Source organism: Nylanderia fulva, unplaced genomic scaffold (genome assembly GCF_048542155.1).
Source record: "Nylanderia fulva isolate GAGA-0341 unplaced genomic scaffold, ASM4854215v1 Scaffold2, whole genome shotgun sequence".
In the NCBI taxonomy this organism is placed as follows: domain Eukaryota; kingdom Metazoa; phylum Arthropoda; class Insecta; order Hymenoptera; family Formicidae; genus Nylanderia; species Nylanderia fulva.
This window is the reverse complement of record NW_028190263.1, coordinates 4,338,617-4,354,429: the sequence shown is the minus strand read 5'-3', so window position 1 is coordinate 4,354,429 and position 15,813 is coordinate 4,338,617. Positions and strand designations below refer to the sequence as shown.

General features: G+C 33.1%; 4 protein-coding genes across 9 annotated transcripts; 2 read left to right on the top strand and 2 right to left on the bottom strand.

Annotated features, from left to right (window-relative positions):
- Window positions 1–25: 25 nt before the first annotated feature.
- Window positions 26–1,410, bottom strand: LOC114943040 (armadillo repeat-containing protein 7). 3 transcript variants are annotated; one of them, XM_085481972.1, is made up of 4 exons: window positions 1,109–1,410; window positions 772–974; window positions 519–686; window positions 26–436 (listed from the first exon to the last, which is right to left on the bottom strand). In XM_085481972.1, exons 2-4 carry the CDS (start codon window positions 896–898, stop codon window positions 159–161), a joined length of 573 nt encoding a protein of 190 aa, XP_085338098.1. In that variant the 5' UTR covers window positions 899–974; window positions 1,109–1,410; the 3' UTR covers window positions 26–158. The 3 variants fall into 3 exon arrangements, with proteins under 3 accessions (XP_085338098.1, XP_085338099.1, XP_029174439.2); XM_085481973.1 differs by having other exon boundaries at window positions 772–946; window positions 1,209–1,410; XM_029318606.2 differs by having other exon boundaries at window positions 772–946; window positions 1,109–1,409.
- A 252-nt stretch (window positions 1,411–1,662) lies between these two features.
- Stt3B (catalytic subunit 3B of the oligosaccharyltransferase complex) lies at window positions 1,663–6,154 on the top strand. Of its 4 annotated transcripts, none has more exons than XM_085481968.1 (8): window positions 1,663–2,006; window positions 2,123–2,380; window positions 2,646–3,344; window positions 3,465–3,775; window positions 3,852–4,386; window positions 4,467–4,928; window positions 5,042–5,132; window positions 5,275–5,337. In XM_085481968.1, exons 1-8 carry the CDS (start codon window positions 1,990–1,992, stop codon window positions 5,293–5,295), a joined length of 2,394 nt encoding a protein of 797 aa, XP_085338094.1. In that variant the 5' UTR covers window positions 1,663–1,989; the 3' UTR covers window positions 5,296–5,337. The 4 variants fall into 4 exon arrangements, with proteins under 4 accessions (XP_085338094.1, XP_085338093.1, XP_085338095.1 ...); XM_085481967.1 differs by having other exon boundaries at window positions 5,269–5,331; XM_085481969.1 differs by having other exon boundaries at window positions 5,252–5,314.
- Window positions 6,155–6,953: 799 nt separating this feature from the next.
- Window positions 6,954–12,897, top strand: l(3)L1231 (zf-C3Hc3H domain-containing lethal (3) L1231). The gene is made up of 3 exons (XM_029318474.2): window positions 6,954–8,068; window positions 8,757–10,156; window positions 10,293–12,897. Exons 2-3 carry the CDS (start codon window positions 8,788–8,790, stop codon window positions 10,457–10,459), a joined length of 1,536 nt encoding a protein of 511 aa, XP_029174307.1. The 5' UTR covers window positions 6,954–8,068; window positions 8,757–8,787; the 3' UTR covers window positions 10,460–12,897.
- Window positions 11,985–15,806, bottom strand: LOC114942853 (uncharacterized). Its single transcript, XM_029318313.2, has 6 exons — window positions 15,437–15,806; window positions 14,886–15,015; window positions 14,182–14,683; window positions 13,857–14,063; window positions 13,494–13,741; window positions 11,985–13,410 (listed from the first exon to the last, which is right to left on the bottom strand). The coding sequence occupies exons 1-6, from the start codon at window positions 15,490–15,492 to the stop codon at window positions 13,204–13,206; spliced, it is 1,350 nt and encodes a 449-aa protein (XP_029174146.2). The 5' UTR covers window positions 15,493–15,806; the 3' UTR covers window positions 11,985–13,203.
- Window positions 15,807–15,813: the final 7 nt, after the last annotated feature.

Sequence of the window (15,813 nt, the reverse complement as noted above, 5' to 3'; positions counted from 1 at the left end):
TTAAAAAACCCACTAAAGAACTGAAGAAGTTTCATGATGTTATATTTTTGTATATGCAGAAAAAAATATATATAATGTATATAATTATTATTAATTAATTAAATATGTATGGTTGAATTAGATTTAATTATGGTATTTCTTCACTTCTTATAAATAAATTAATTATGGTCCTTTAGCTTTTCTACTTCACTTGTTTCGCAATAATCACTTAAAAATATGATTGCTAAATTTTTAATACGGATATTAGCATCACATGAAAATTGCAACATGCATTTAATTATTTCTGCTGATATTATTTCATTCTTCGATTCGGGTGTGATCAAAAACATCAAAGTAGAAATTGCTGAGAGCACAATATCTTCATCTTGAGAAGAAAGTAACGATGATACTAACTTAACACCTCGATTGCGTAGGATATAAATCTTATTTATTGCATCTGGAAAAAGAATATTACATGAATAATAATGATAAATATTGTATGTGTAACTTTTCTGTTTTATTAAAAATATATATCTTACCTAAGCATAAATTACATATACCACCAATGGCAAAACGTACTAATTTTGGATTGTTTTCAGACAAAGCATCAAGAAATATATCAATTATTTGTAATTGTCTTATATATCCATAATTTATAGGATCATAAGCAAAGTTTGCCAAATTTGCCAATACTTGCTCCTTCGCGTCTAAAGAATTCAGAATAAAAGAAGATAATTATTTAATTACGTTGATCAACAGATGAATAATGCTATTTGTAAGAATCTTGTTTACCTCTAGATTTAGTAGTCTTATATTCAGTGGCTAAAAGCTTTAAGAAGTCATAACGCCCAACATCATTTTTGCCTGTGCGTTTTATCAATCGTGCCTTTGTCGAGAACATTGAAGTCTTAATATACATAGTTCATTGTTGCACCCAATAGCATTAATTTTTCACTTCTCAGACATTCTGCACATACACACATTGTAAGTTAGATCTATTATAATACAAATTTTTGCATGCATAGAATATAATGGATATAATTGTTATGAGACTTATATAAATTATATATAATCATTAATCATGTATAAAAAGATTAGATTATACATATATTATTAAACAATAAATAACCTTTGCAATACAGCCACGTATTGTTAAATATACTATGTATATTTAAATATTTTATTACAAACATATGACTAAAAATCTTAAAACTTTATGCATTTCATACTTTATTTTTATTGCAAAATAATTGAATGCAATTATTTTTTAGAATTTGGATTTATTTGGATTTCGTATAAATAGATCACACATGAGTACATATAAGAATGTAGGGATGGCGCGGTGGTGGGAAGAGTGGGGGGGGGGGGGAAGGTCACAGCTAGTGCGCTAATGGCACATCATTATTTAATTATTTTGATTATTTTGATCGATCTGATTATGTGTTTTAATTAAATCTTATTTTGATTCGTGCGTGAAATGTCCAATAAAAAAATTTTATTTTAATTCTTAAAATATTGCTAGTCAAAGTTACTAAAAAGCAAGCTCTTCTATTGGATGTCGAAAAATTTACTGAAAATAAATTTACTCGAGGAAAAATTAGCGCTAATTTAGAATTTATTTATAACATTCGCAGCTATTCGAAATATTATTTGCATACACAGATATATCTATATTATAATAAATATATATAGATATGTGGTTTCGGCTGAACACACTTTTTCACGTGTCACGTGTCTTTAAATATGATTGGTGGATGTAATCGAGCGGTATGACGTGTGACACACCGGATCATACTCGCGAAGAACACACTTCTCCTTATCGTGGGTGGCTGCCGTGATAGAAGTTGATGGAAGTTATGATTAACACGTAGCCGGCGTTCGACGTGTCCTAGCCTCCTAGCTTTAGACATTTGGGTAGCGATTTGGTAATTTGTTTGCGCACCGTTTGATCCTCGCAAGGTGTCGTGTTGCACGAGATACATCGCGCGAATAATTTATACACATACACATATGGCGAACGCCACGTTGTGAGTATATTTAAAATATAACACGCAGGATATAGATATACTCAGCCACGCGCGTATATATGTATATATATATCTCTCTCCTCACTAACTCTCCGTGTGCAAACACACGTCAAAAGGCGACAAAACATGCTGCCGAACAAGTCGTCGCCCTCTTCGTCGTCGTCCTCGTCCTCCAGCACGGCGAACGCGAAGGTCATGTTTCCCGATAAGAGACCGACGACTAAGCAAATGAAGTCGTCCACGTTGACGAACGCAGCCGGCCTCAGCTCTCTCACCACCTTCACCGTGCTTCTGCTCGCCTGGATATCGGGTTTCGCATCTCGCCTTTTCGCCGTCATACGTTTCGAGAGCATCATCCACGAGTTCGATCCGTGGTACGTGTATATTCTCGAGGATTATTTCACCTTCATTTTTCTATTATGTAACCAAAATAAGTTTACTCATAATGTTATGTTCTTAACTAAATAAGAACATTGTGAGAGGAAATTTGCATATTTAATTTTTGATGACTTATGATTATTGGATAAATTACAATAACATTTCTATTTTATTTTTATTATTTATTGATTTTATTTTAATAAGTAAAAATTTTCAGTGAAATGTTCATGCAATCGATTTAAAGATACATCTTAAATTTAGGTTTAACTACAGAGCAACGGCGTACATGGTGCAACATGGATTCTACAATTTTTTAAATTGGTTTGATGAACGAGCATGGTATCCACTGGGACGAATTGTTGGTGGAACTGTCTATCCTGGTCTCATGATAACATCTGGATCGATACACTATATTCTGCACTCTTTAAACATACCAGTGCATATAAGAGACATATGTGTATTCTTAGCTCCAATTTTTAGTGGCCTTACTGCCATATCTACATATTTATTAACAAAGGAAATATGGAGCGCTGGAGCTGGCTTATTCGCCGCTTGCTTCATCGCCATTGTACCTGGCTATATCTCGAGATCCGTAGCCGGCAGTTACGATAATGAAGGGATTGCAATCTTTGCATTGCAAATTACCTATTATCTCTGGGTTAAGTCAGTCAAAACTGGTTCAATCTTTTGGGCAAGCATAACTGCTCTATCTTATTTCTACATGGTATCAGCGTGGGGAGGCTATGTGTTCATTATTAATCTCATTCCATTGCATGTATTTGCCTTGCTGGTCATGAATCGCTTTAGTAATCGATTATTCACCAGTTATACAACATTTTATGTTCTTGGACTTCTATTGAGTATGCAAATACCATTCGTTGGTTTTCAACCAATTAGAACTTCTGAACATATGGCAGCAGGTGGTGTATTCGGTCTTCTAATCTTCGTAGCAGCTCTTAGGTGTGTATTAGGAGTATATTTCAATTTTTAACTTTATTAATTATATTAAATTATTTCAAACTAAACATTTCCTACAATATATACATTGAAATATACTAATGTTGATCTCTTTAATTTTAGATACTTAAGAACTGTACTTACCAAGTCTGAGATGAAATATTTCGGTGGTGTAGTAGCTGTAACAGCGACTATACTCCTATTAATTCTGATCGCATTAACGTACGCTGGTGTTGTCGCTCCTTGGAGCGGTAGATTTTATTCTCTTTGGGATACTGGTTATGCAAAAATACATATCCCTATAATAGCATCTGTATCTGAACATCAACCGACAACTTGGTTCAGCTTTTTTTTCGACTTGCACATTCTTGTCACAACATTCCCGGTTGGTCTGTGGTATTGCATTAAGCACATAAATGATGAACGTGTCTTTGGTAAGAGATTATACGATGAAAATATTATATTTCAGAAGATATAATTAAAGATGAATAATATTTAATTTTTTTTCAGTCATATTATACGCCATAAGTGCCGTTTATTTCGCTGGAGTGATGGTGAGGCTTATGTTGACTTTGACTCCAGTAGTGTGTATACTGGCCGGTGTTGCTATGAGCAGACTTATGGAATTATACCTCAAAGAGGAGGACAGGGACGATCGTAACGGTACTGAGAGCAATGAGGAGAGCGAGGAAGAAAGGGAGAGAAGTCCTGGTAGAGCGTTGTACGATAAAGCCGGTAAACTACGTAGAATGAAGCATGAGAGGCCGAAGGGTAACGGCGATGGATTAGGCGCCAATCTACGTAATGGTGTTATTATCGGCGTGTTAATGTTGCTGATGATGTTTACTGTGCACTGCACATGGGTGACTAGCAATGCATACTCTAGTCCATCTATCGTTTTGGCATCCTATAGTAACGATGGGGGTAGAGCCATACTCGACGATTTTCGAGAAGCTTACTATTGGTTAGCTCAAAATACACCCAATGACGCGAGAGTTATGAGTTGGTGGGACTATGGTTATCAGATTGCTGGTATGGCGAACAGGTATACACAATCTTTATCAAATTCCATGTATTTAAATTAACATGTAAGATCAATCATTAATATAATATTACCATGTGTAGAACTACACTTGTGGACAATAATACGTGGAATAATTCGCACATAGCTCTGGTTGGTAAAGCGATGAGCTCGAATGAAAGTGCCGCTTATGAAATTATGACATCTCTAGATGTAGACTATGTGTTGATCATTTTTGGTGGTATGATTGGATATTCCGGTGATGACATTAATAAATTCTTATGGATGGTTCGAATCGCTGAGGGCGAACATCCTCAGGATATCCGTGAGAGTGATTACTTTACCGAGAGGGGAGAATTCCGCGTGGATTCCGAAGGTTCTCCCACTTTATTGAACTCGCTAATGTATAAGCTGAGTTATTATCGGTTTGGAGACGTTAAAATAGACTATCGATCGCCTCACGGTTACGATCGTACTCGTAACGCCGAAATAGGCAATAAAAATTTCCAGTTAACATATCTGGAAGAAGCTTACACTACTGAACATTGGCTTGTCAGGATTTACAGGTGAATAACATTTACAACCTTTAATTTATAATTTATCTTAAATATCAACATCTTGTTATATATCTTAAATTTTTATATTAATATATTAATATCAATTACAAAATATGCTGTAGGGTGAAAAAACCAGCAGAGTTTAATAGACCAAGAATTCCGATTTCTGGACGGATTATTACACGTCGTGCAAATTCATATGTTAGTAAAAAGGTTGGTATTATCTTCTCTTACATCTTAGAATAAGGATAAGGAGATTTTTTTAAATATATATATATATATCATCTTGTGGTTTTTCGTATCGTTTTGCCTTTTTCATCTTTATATATCAGTTGATTTGGAAACGTAGTTGAAGTTATGGGGGGTCGGGCATTGATGTTTCAGAATGCACGACGTAAGCGAGGTTTCATAAAAGGCCGGCCAGTTGTTATTAAAGGACAGAAACCTCAACGACAAACGACGTAACGAAGATTCGCTGACTATTTCATAACAATTTGCAAATACAACTTTTGTAATAAAAGAATTACCGTCCCTTGGGTCTACCACGAACTATACCTCGAACTAAGAATTTATTATCGTCAAAAGAGAATTCAATTTGATTTTGCAGAGACTGGAATATTTCGAAACTACAGTTTCTAACATTCAGAATGATTTGAAAACCGTAATTATACGAATATTATTTTTATAAGCAGTGTTTTTCATTGTGTTGGCTTATATCATATTATGTTGCATTGTTATTCAGTTCATTTTTTTACAAAGTCGTTAATCATTTGTTATTGCAATTTGATAATTTGCTAGTATATAAATATCTTTAAAATTAGTACATACAGATATATATTTTATATGATTAAGTCAATATATTTATATGACCACATTCATATTAGAACATATCATTTTTAACGATGTTTCTTTTTTCATTCTAGAGATGAATTGATTTTTTTGTTTAATTTGTTTGTAAATTAATTGCATTTAACAGATAATGTAAAAAACTCATCACATTCATTCATCTGTCATCAATTAAACAATTGTACCAAATTCTTGTGTAAATTGAGACTCGTAAGACATAGTTAGTGTACACATTTATGTTACATAGTGTGTTTATGCACATGGTATTATATCAGGCAAAGTTTATTGAATAAGACTTTGTCAATTTTCAACCAGAACAGAACGATCGAGTGTCATGTGTACACAGTTTGTTGTATAGCACCTTGTTGAAAGATAAACATTTGTGATAACACAGTGTTGTTATTTACAAATATGCATTTAAAACAAAAGCCTATTTAATTTTTGGTTTACTTAAAAATAAAATAGGTAACATATTGTATTTATATGTAAATTTATAAATTTACAAACAATATTCTAATATGTTATAAAGTTTTGCAATTTCATTTCTCTATGTAATTCGTAAATTTTGATAAATATTTAATGTTTGTATAAAAGTAGGACAATTAATCAGTGATATAAAATTTTTAATCTCAAGTGAAGACATAGGTTTCTAAACATTAAAATTAAATTATAATATATAATTAAAATTTTAATTGTAATTCAAAATATTCAATTTTTTATTCCTTGAATTTGTTTTTTAAATTATTACAGTCATGTGTTATTATATAATAATCTTTGTAATCTTACATATGTTCTATAAAAATTCAAAACAATATGTTTTTAGAATCATATTTTTTTTATTATAATATATAATGATAGGTGCTCAAGAGATATCTAGAATGACTATTATATTTGTGAACATTTGTGAATCATCGCTAAAATAATTCAACAATTGTTGATAACCATATAATTTTTTCAATGCAAATTGTAAAAAAAAAATTTAAAAAGTCATGTCCTATTTTTTGCGTACGTAATACGACACACGGATATTATATATCGATTTTAATATTTCAATTAGCGATATTTTTTTTACATAATATAATATAGATACGAGATTGTAAAATATAATTATCAAGATAAAACCGCAAATCAATAAAAAAATCAGTTCGATGCGCGATTTTCGATACCTCCTCGATAAGACGAGGCATAAATATAAATATCAACGAAGTTAGATAAACGTGCGCGCGTTTCGCGCAGTTATTATCAATTCATTGTTACGCGTTATTACGCTATTTTGCGCAAACTAATGCCGAAATGAGTAGAAAGTTTCGAGTCTCGGACGTCTCGTGGAATAAAAATAATTCGCCCGATCGATTAAGATACACGAACAAATATCTCGACATATATCTTGCTTAGCTTCTCGACGCGCTCGTGCAATATCGCGAGCGTGGATACGAAATCGTTGAAAAAAATCGTGCACGTCAATCGATGTACATACAGGTTATGTTATGCTAATCTGTATAAAAAGTGCGCTGGAGAAAGAACATATCCGTTTTTGCTGGCGCGACGCGGTGACAGGTTGTCATCCGTCATCTGTCAAACGCTCGCGGCGTCGTCTAAAATTAATCGACTTCCCCTGGGAATAAAACGACAGGATCACGAATTCAAGGATTTTTCCGCGTGCTCCGGGAGCTGCTCTCGCGTGCACCTCGGCCGCCATTTTGCTTCCCCCGCACGCCCGTCTTGACATGTCTTTCTAATGTTATTATCGACGAATGTTGAAATTCGCGGGTGAAACCGTTTCGTGCTTCGTCGTCCGGGGAAAGCGAATTGATCTCGAGGAAGAAAGCGGGTATCACGCCGCGTGCCTGATCAACGAAACCTTCTTGTCGGGGAACACGATTTCCCGTCTTCGTCGTCGTCCCCAACCTCAGTTCACCACGGAAACACGGAACTGTACGCACGGAAGTGCAGCTCACACGATAGGAATCGCGAGCGACTCGAGGAGACGAATATGCTGGGAGACTCATGCAAGGAACACGTCTGTCAACGTCCTTGAAGTGGTCTCTCCCGATTGTATCCTGCGCACAGTGCGTGTGTCTGGTTGTTGTCGATGTAACGGGCTAACCTAACCAAGAAAAAAAAAGGAACCCTAGTCTTATATGTCAACAGCGGACGAATCTCTCGCTCGATGATATGGATCCGAGATCGTTGACTGGCAGAGATCCGGCAGTGTTCATCATCCTGACGCCTGGCCGATATGCGACGCAGTTGCCCGAGCATGCTTAGAGCATGTTGGATGTAGACCACTACTACTATGCGAGGCAAGGATCGTTTTTATCCTGATCTAGCAATGGACTAAGTTCACGCTTACTGCTAGAACCAAGAAACTTGCATTTGCATATATATATATGTATACACAGATACTACAGATCGGTGAAGGATCTGCTATAGTTGTATGATAGTTTATTTTTTTTTAAAGTAATTTAAAGTTGATATGTATATACACTTGCGAGTGAAGTATTATTTGTATTTTGTAAGTATACGTTAAGTTATCGTCGTTGTCACAAATTGACACGATTGTTTTGCAAATCTTCTATTTAGTTTAATCAAATGCAAATTTCATGACTTGTTTTAATTATATCAATATAGAGAAGAAGATATATATGTTAGTTATTAGATATATATATATATATATATATATAACACATATTGATGTACTCAAGTGTGACTGGCACAATTAGTTTTTAATTTATCGGATCTTATACAGTAATTTTTTTTGCTGTAATTTATTCTAAGCAAGTAAACTCTTTTTTTTTACTTGATGAATGTAATAGTAAATATCTGTGATATGATATCATAAAAGATATTTTTTTATTTTTTATATTCTCAGTATTATTATATTTTTAATTTGATAGTAATATAGTTTATATACTTGGATCTTGGCATATAGCGTGGACTAAGTTTTATCTAGATAGGAAGAAAGTTGATTTGGAGAGTTTGAGAATGCAGGTGGAACAGATCTGGACAGTAGCAGCAATCAATGAAGGTCCCTATTTCCGAAAACTCAAACATGGACAATAAATTGAAGTTTTCGGACCGCTTGAAGGCTTTGCTGAAAACTGAGGCTCATCAAGATGTTGATCCATACATTTTCAGTGAACCAGAGCCATTTGCCGCGGGAAGGAATGTCGGCACGGTGGTTCCGGCTACAAATTCCGAAGTAATGCAAAGTTATAAAAACAACAAGTCGAAAGGGAAGTGCGTGAAGCAGAGAATAAGGATAGCGCCTGTACCAAACACAGGCTACAAGACCGTTGGAGTTAATGCTACGACGGAAACAAACATTGAAGATGGCATCGAGGATAATTTGCAGAAATATTCGAATTTAGTTCAACATAAACAGCGACATATTGAAAATTTGCAGAGATTAAAATCCAGAAGGCAAAGTCGGGACCATACTCTGTTGTACTATCCTAGAGCTGGAGATGAGATATTTGACAGCGATTCGAGCGGCGATGAGATGACAATCTATCAGCGTCATTGGTTCGCCGGGGAATCGTCTGATGCAACGCTAAATCGTGCAGCCCGATTGACTCAGCTACGTTCGCAATTACAACGGCAATTACTTCAATTGCGTATCAATGGAACTGATGCTGAAACTATTCTACGGCACAGGGTTCGATGTTTATTGGAGGCTGCTTCCAAGGATCCTGCGTCTACTGCGAGAGCCTTGAACGATTCTCCAAGTAAAAGCAAGGTGCTCGATGGACCGCTCTTAGTTGGTGGACCATGTGGAGCGGAAGGATGTCAACAGACATCCTTACCTTGTACTCGGCATTGTTCCCGCCATATTATGTTAAACGGAGATCAGCTTTTATTTGAGCATTGCACTGCCAAGTTTAGTGACAACACACAGTGTTGTGTCCCTGTGTTTGATGTCGCGCACGAATTACCTCTTTGTCCGGAACATGCAAGAAAGAGAGACAATTATCACCGTAAAATCCAAGAGTCCAAACCAAAGAAAGCTCGTAAAAAACCAGCTTCCCCTACTATCCCAGCAAGGCCTAAACCTAAATCTAAGCCGAAGAAACGCAAACGGCCACCTTCGAACAAACTAGAGACTAAGGGAGCTGCAATGATGCCGCACGAGGAGAGTCATTATATGAGCCAAATAAACTGTAGTGAAAATCATACCAAGACATTAAACAACTTGAATGTTCCACAAGCAAGTTCAAATTCGTCTAACTTAAATCTAGGATTGGGATTAGGCTCTCTTGGGGGACTAAGTGGAGGCCTCAAAGTCGAGCTTGGAGATAACGAAGTATTCGCTTCTTTGGATTCTGCTGAGCATGACTTTGGCACTGTGCTCAATAACTTGCCCCCAGATGCTTTTAATGACTTATTTATCGGTAATTGTATAATTATATATACATATATATATCCTTTAGTTTTACTTTGTAAATTTTACGCGCGAAAGATTATTAGGATTTATTACATTTAGTCCATAAAATAGCAGATATTATTGAGGGATATTTTAATTTGTAGAGGGTAGGAACGGAGATTATGAACCATCTAGAGAAGAAGAGGAGGAATTACAACGGGCTTTGGAAGAGGTTGATAAAGATGTACGAAATTTGGAAAGAATGGGACAAACTCATGGACTTCTAGAGCCAGCTTTGCTCGCTCAGCTTATGTCGGATATTGCCTCGTAGCCCCACTAATTCTAATATAATAATTTTTGGAAATGAGTTTGCGTGTGTTCCTTGTAACGTAGAAAAGAAGTACTGTTTGTGTCTGTGCCGCTAAACGTAAGATTGCGTTATAGACTGTTATTACGTAGCCACGCAAGTCCGAGATAATGGCAGGGATTGACATACAGAAAGTAACAAAAAAAAAGGATAAAAAAACAATAGCAAACTTATGAATTTAGTATAAACAGCATATTGGGTACAATATACCACGGGTAGATTTATGTCGAACGAGTAGCAATGTAAAAACCAAGAATTCCATCCTTTTTGACAAATAATCGCGGACATTTTGCGTCATCTTCATAACACATGCAATATATTTGTAGCTTATTTGCAGATATTTTAACTTGCACTTTAAAAATTTGCTTAGAAAAATTGTTGTAGCTGTAATTATAATACACGCAATCAGTTTTGAAAATGTAAAATGTATGAGAAGAAGGAAAGAATATAGACATTGTCATATAAATGATTCAGGCTAGATTCCAACACACATGTGCTAAACAAGGAAGATACATAGTTTTCATTTTTATATATGGCTTATTTTTACTAAAACAAAGAGCAAGAATTATCTAAATTATGTTACTAATAGCTCCTTATATTTATTGAACTACATGTAATGTCTAGCTAATTACTGATTACTCAAATAATAGGTACAAAGGTATTTTTATGACTGATTTGTAATGATTTTATCTGTTATCGATTATACTATGCCAATTGTGAAAAAGATATTTTGGTTTACAAACTGCATATCTGTGGTCTACCACAGTATTTAGCTATCAATTAAATAAAGAAAAATTGGACACACAAATGATGTAATAAATGAAGAAGAAATATTTGGTGTTCATATGTATAACATTGTATATACATATATATATATCATTTCATCATTAGTGAATAGTCTCGTAATAGTGTTATACATTAATTTACAGAATGAAAAATTAAAATTTACATTATTTTCTTATTGATTGATATTTGCAACCAATGTGGAAAAATGGATAATCTTCAATGAAATTGGGAAATCTTGTGCAGTATCATCTATTGAAAATACTTATCCAAATTTTATTTAAATAAAATATATTTAAATACATTTTTTCACAATTTAAAATTTTCATAAAACTGTGCATAAATTATATTTATACAAATACACGACTGAATTTATAAGAAAAATATACATATGTCTACATAAATATATATAACGTACATATACATATATATAATATACATAGAAATAATTACATGTTCTTTTTTATCATTTGATCACTGCAGTAACGTAGTTAAATAACCACATTAAATATATAATAAATAATTATTATTGAATCATATTTCATATGATATGTGCATAATCAATATTCACTTTCTCTCTTTCTCTCTCTCTTTGTTCACATTTTTTATTATATTCATGTAGACAAATGTTCAGCTATAATAAGTAGTACTATTTAAGTGAGATAAAACTAGCGAAAAGTGCCGAAAGAAATTTCATTTTTCAACATTGTTAATTGTACGACACATGCTTTGCAGCCTTAATGAAAAGATATGCTATATAAGGTACTAGTTGAATGAAGAAAATTGTGATCACACATATATACATATATTTCAAAGGAGTACTTTTCAAAATAATTATTTGTGAAGAGAATTTTTTACGCCCGAAATAATAGAGGCACAGATTCTGAAAGTAAAACTAGATTGATGTGAACGTCACGTTGGCTGAATCACTTACTGCCATTTGACTTCTAAAGTAACGCACGTGCATAGCAGTAAATTATTATAACTCTGTACGTAATAGTAGTAATATAAAATGGACAAAATGCGTATACATATATAATATGGATTATTATAACTTTAATACATATCGTAAAGCGTGAAGAAAGACATAAAGACATTGCATAATTACCTACCATTGAAATAAAAAAAATCTTAGTAAAGTATTTCTTATACGCAAATATGTGCAATAACAAATAGATGAATTTTTGAAATCTAGTTTTTATTGTCAAAATTACTGTGCCAAATGGTGAGATATAATATCTTTTTTCTCTTTTTATTATGATAATGTGTGTCACTTATCCAAACGGGTATAGAAGCAAAGCGTACTTCAAATGATAATGATTTAGCTGAATAGAAACGGTTATACAAATGCGCAAAAAAAAAAAAGATTTATCACATATAAATGCAAATAAAAACAAAATAATTTTCAGATCGACCCATATTGGGGGGATTAAATTAATGTCGTATATAATTGTTATTACGTATGACGGTAGTAAGTAGAGATACAATAATTATTTATGGACAGGACAATGCCGAATTTAATCGTAACATAAGTGCATTGCTTGAGATGTATATGTGTATCTTCTTGTAAAATAGCAGCATTAATTAGGTATCATTAATTATATTAAGCATATTTTTTATATTGTGTTACAGTACTCAGTTTATATCCATCCTTATCGTTCGTGTCCTAAAGATGGAATATTGATTTATTGTTACTCGAAATAACTAGATTTTTATTTTCAGCGTAGCATTCTTTCTGTATCGTGCGAAAGATAATGTAGCAAAAAATGTATATTTAAATGTATAATTATTTTTAGTTTAAAATCGATATTCAAGTTTTTACATTTTATGTATATCAATATAAACACCGTTTTTATTATTTTTTTTAATTTTTTTTACATTTTCGGTACATTCTATGCACACTTATTTTGTTCTATTTTAATATTCTAATCTATAGTGGTTGCTATAGAAAAAGTATCAAGCATTTTATGTTCGCGCCGTTTTATTTCTCGAAGAACCCACTTTTTTCGGGCTGCTTGACGAATTTTGTCATATTTCTCTGATGATATCTTGAGTTCTTTCACTCGAAATTCCTCGATTGATTCAACCTTACAGAAAGGCTGCCGAAATTTTTCAATTTCTTGAATTTGTTCCTTTAAAAGAGAGATTTATCATTTTTTGTACACATATTCGGTTAAATTTTTTTCTATATACATCAGAAAATAATAAGACTTACAGAGAGTTTATCCATAGGAACACTTTTTCGCGTTTCTAACATTTTCTTATCAAACGAATTAATTTCTGTCGGTTCTACTGTCGGCTCCTCCTCCACTTCATTTGGCATTAACATTATATCGTAATCTGAACGATTGTAACCCAGTATGCCTACTCTAATTCCTAATTGAGATAACATTTCCTCTTCAATAAGAAGAGCGTTCTTTAGATAAACAATTTTCGGGTCGTGCATGTCGATGTCAACTATTCCTTTAAATAGAAATATAACAAACAATTATTTTTGCTACAAAATATAACTATCCATTTTTACAACGTAAAAAATATATTATAATTTAATAAATTAACCAATAGGAGCGCATCACACCTAATGATAGGAGACGATAATCGCAATCCGTATACATCAATTCGTGAGGTAAAGGGGAGTTTCGGAGTAATCGACTTTTTAATGCCATTTTAGGGCCATGCAATATATGAATATCATCATGCAGCATATCCAGAATAAGTCGACTACCGCTTTGCCTTTGTGCAATATTGTACGCCTCGGTTCGAAGTAGTCTATGCAATTCTAGTTCTGCGAAAAAAAATATATATATCGCTACAACAATAACTTTCAAAATAATTATAAATAAGATACCTGAGAAATTATATACATATATGTACGATGATACTTAATTCATCAGATATCTTACCGATTAAATTGTAATGTTTGCGTTGCAACGCTATCCATACTACTCGATGAGCTGTGCTTATCAAAGTTTCGAAGATCCTTAGATCTTTCTCACCCTGCGATTGCGTGATCGTCCGTTTCTTGCCAGCCATCATATGATGATACTGCGGTCCGTTCTGGCAACCCAATATTAAATCTGCATATTCCCTACCCAAGACACATCGAAGGGCTCGTAGCTCTTCAGCATATCTGGATCTATGTCCACGCGCCAAAGGATTCGGCGCCTTTTTCATGGTAGCCGCTCGCTCCTGCATCAAGTCTTCCCATATCTCTACATAGTGTTGGAAATAGATGATCAACGCCCTTAAAAATCGATCAACGATCGGCAGGTGAAAGAAGTTTATGAATTGGGAACTGACGGGCGTTATGAGCAAAAAGAGGACGAGATCTTTGATATCTTGCAAAATAATAACATCTGGTTCATTCGGCGCCACTTTTCTCAGGTAATGCTTCCGAAATTTTATCTGTAAATGAATATGAATAATATACCCAGATAGCCACAGTAATTATTATGACATCAAAATGATGAAAATTTATTTGTAATCATTTTGATGTCATAATAATTACTGTGGCTATCTGGGTATATTATTAATGGATAAAAAATATTATTTCGATTTTTAGTAAAGAATTTAACATCTTACAATAGCTATATTTTGTGATTTTCACCTTTTCACTGTCATTCAATGTTTCCTGATAGCTCAGAATTAAATACGCATGTGGACAATAAATTTCCGAGGCATGATCAGCAACAGCTTGCTTCTTTCGTCTCTTATCTTCATCTTCTGCCTTTGTCACTCTAATCAATAGAATTTGTATGGATAAAAAACTCTAAGTTAGTTCTTAAGTGAATTCTCATTTTATTTCAATATTGATCTATTATTTCAATTGAACCAACAATTATGCAGTTTTGAACACAATGCATAAAAGAATGGAATAAAAATTCATTGAAGAATATATACTTAAATAAAAGAATAATTAATAAAAGAATATATACTTATGAATTAAGTTTGCTGGTTTGTCTTTTGTAATATAATTCAATATTGTGGAATATTAAATTATATTACAAATAAATTTTATAGTTAAAAAATTAGAGCAGTATGGTATAATAAACTATCTCATTAGTTTATTATATCTCATGTTGCTTTAATTTAAAAAAATTAATATTAAATATATAATAAAATAAGTAATGTTACGTATGATTTAAAAAGTATCATTACCCAAATAAAATTAATCCCTCCGAAATTTCATCCCATGAAAAATATCTTTCACCCATCTCTAGATGTCATATTATTAAAAAATACAACTTTCTTTATAATTTTATAATAGATTTTCAGGTTATCAGGTTTCTAGAAATTGACATGTTCTTCTAATCTAGTACACAGTGAAGGTATAACAGAATTATTGATTCTAGGAAGCTAGACATATACACAGTTGTGTATATATACATATACATATATACTTTAAATATGATGGTATTACTCAAAAATTAGAATGCTCAGATCTTTTACACATGTTATGGATTTATGATTTAGTTTTTATCAAATTGTATAGGAATATGTTATTATATACCCATGAAACAATATCACATAATGTG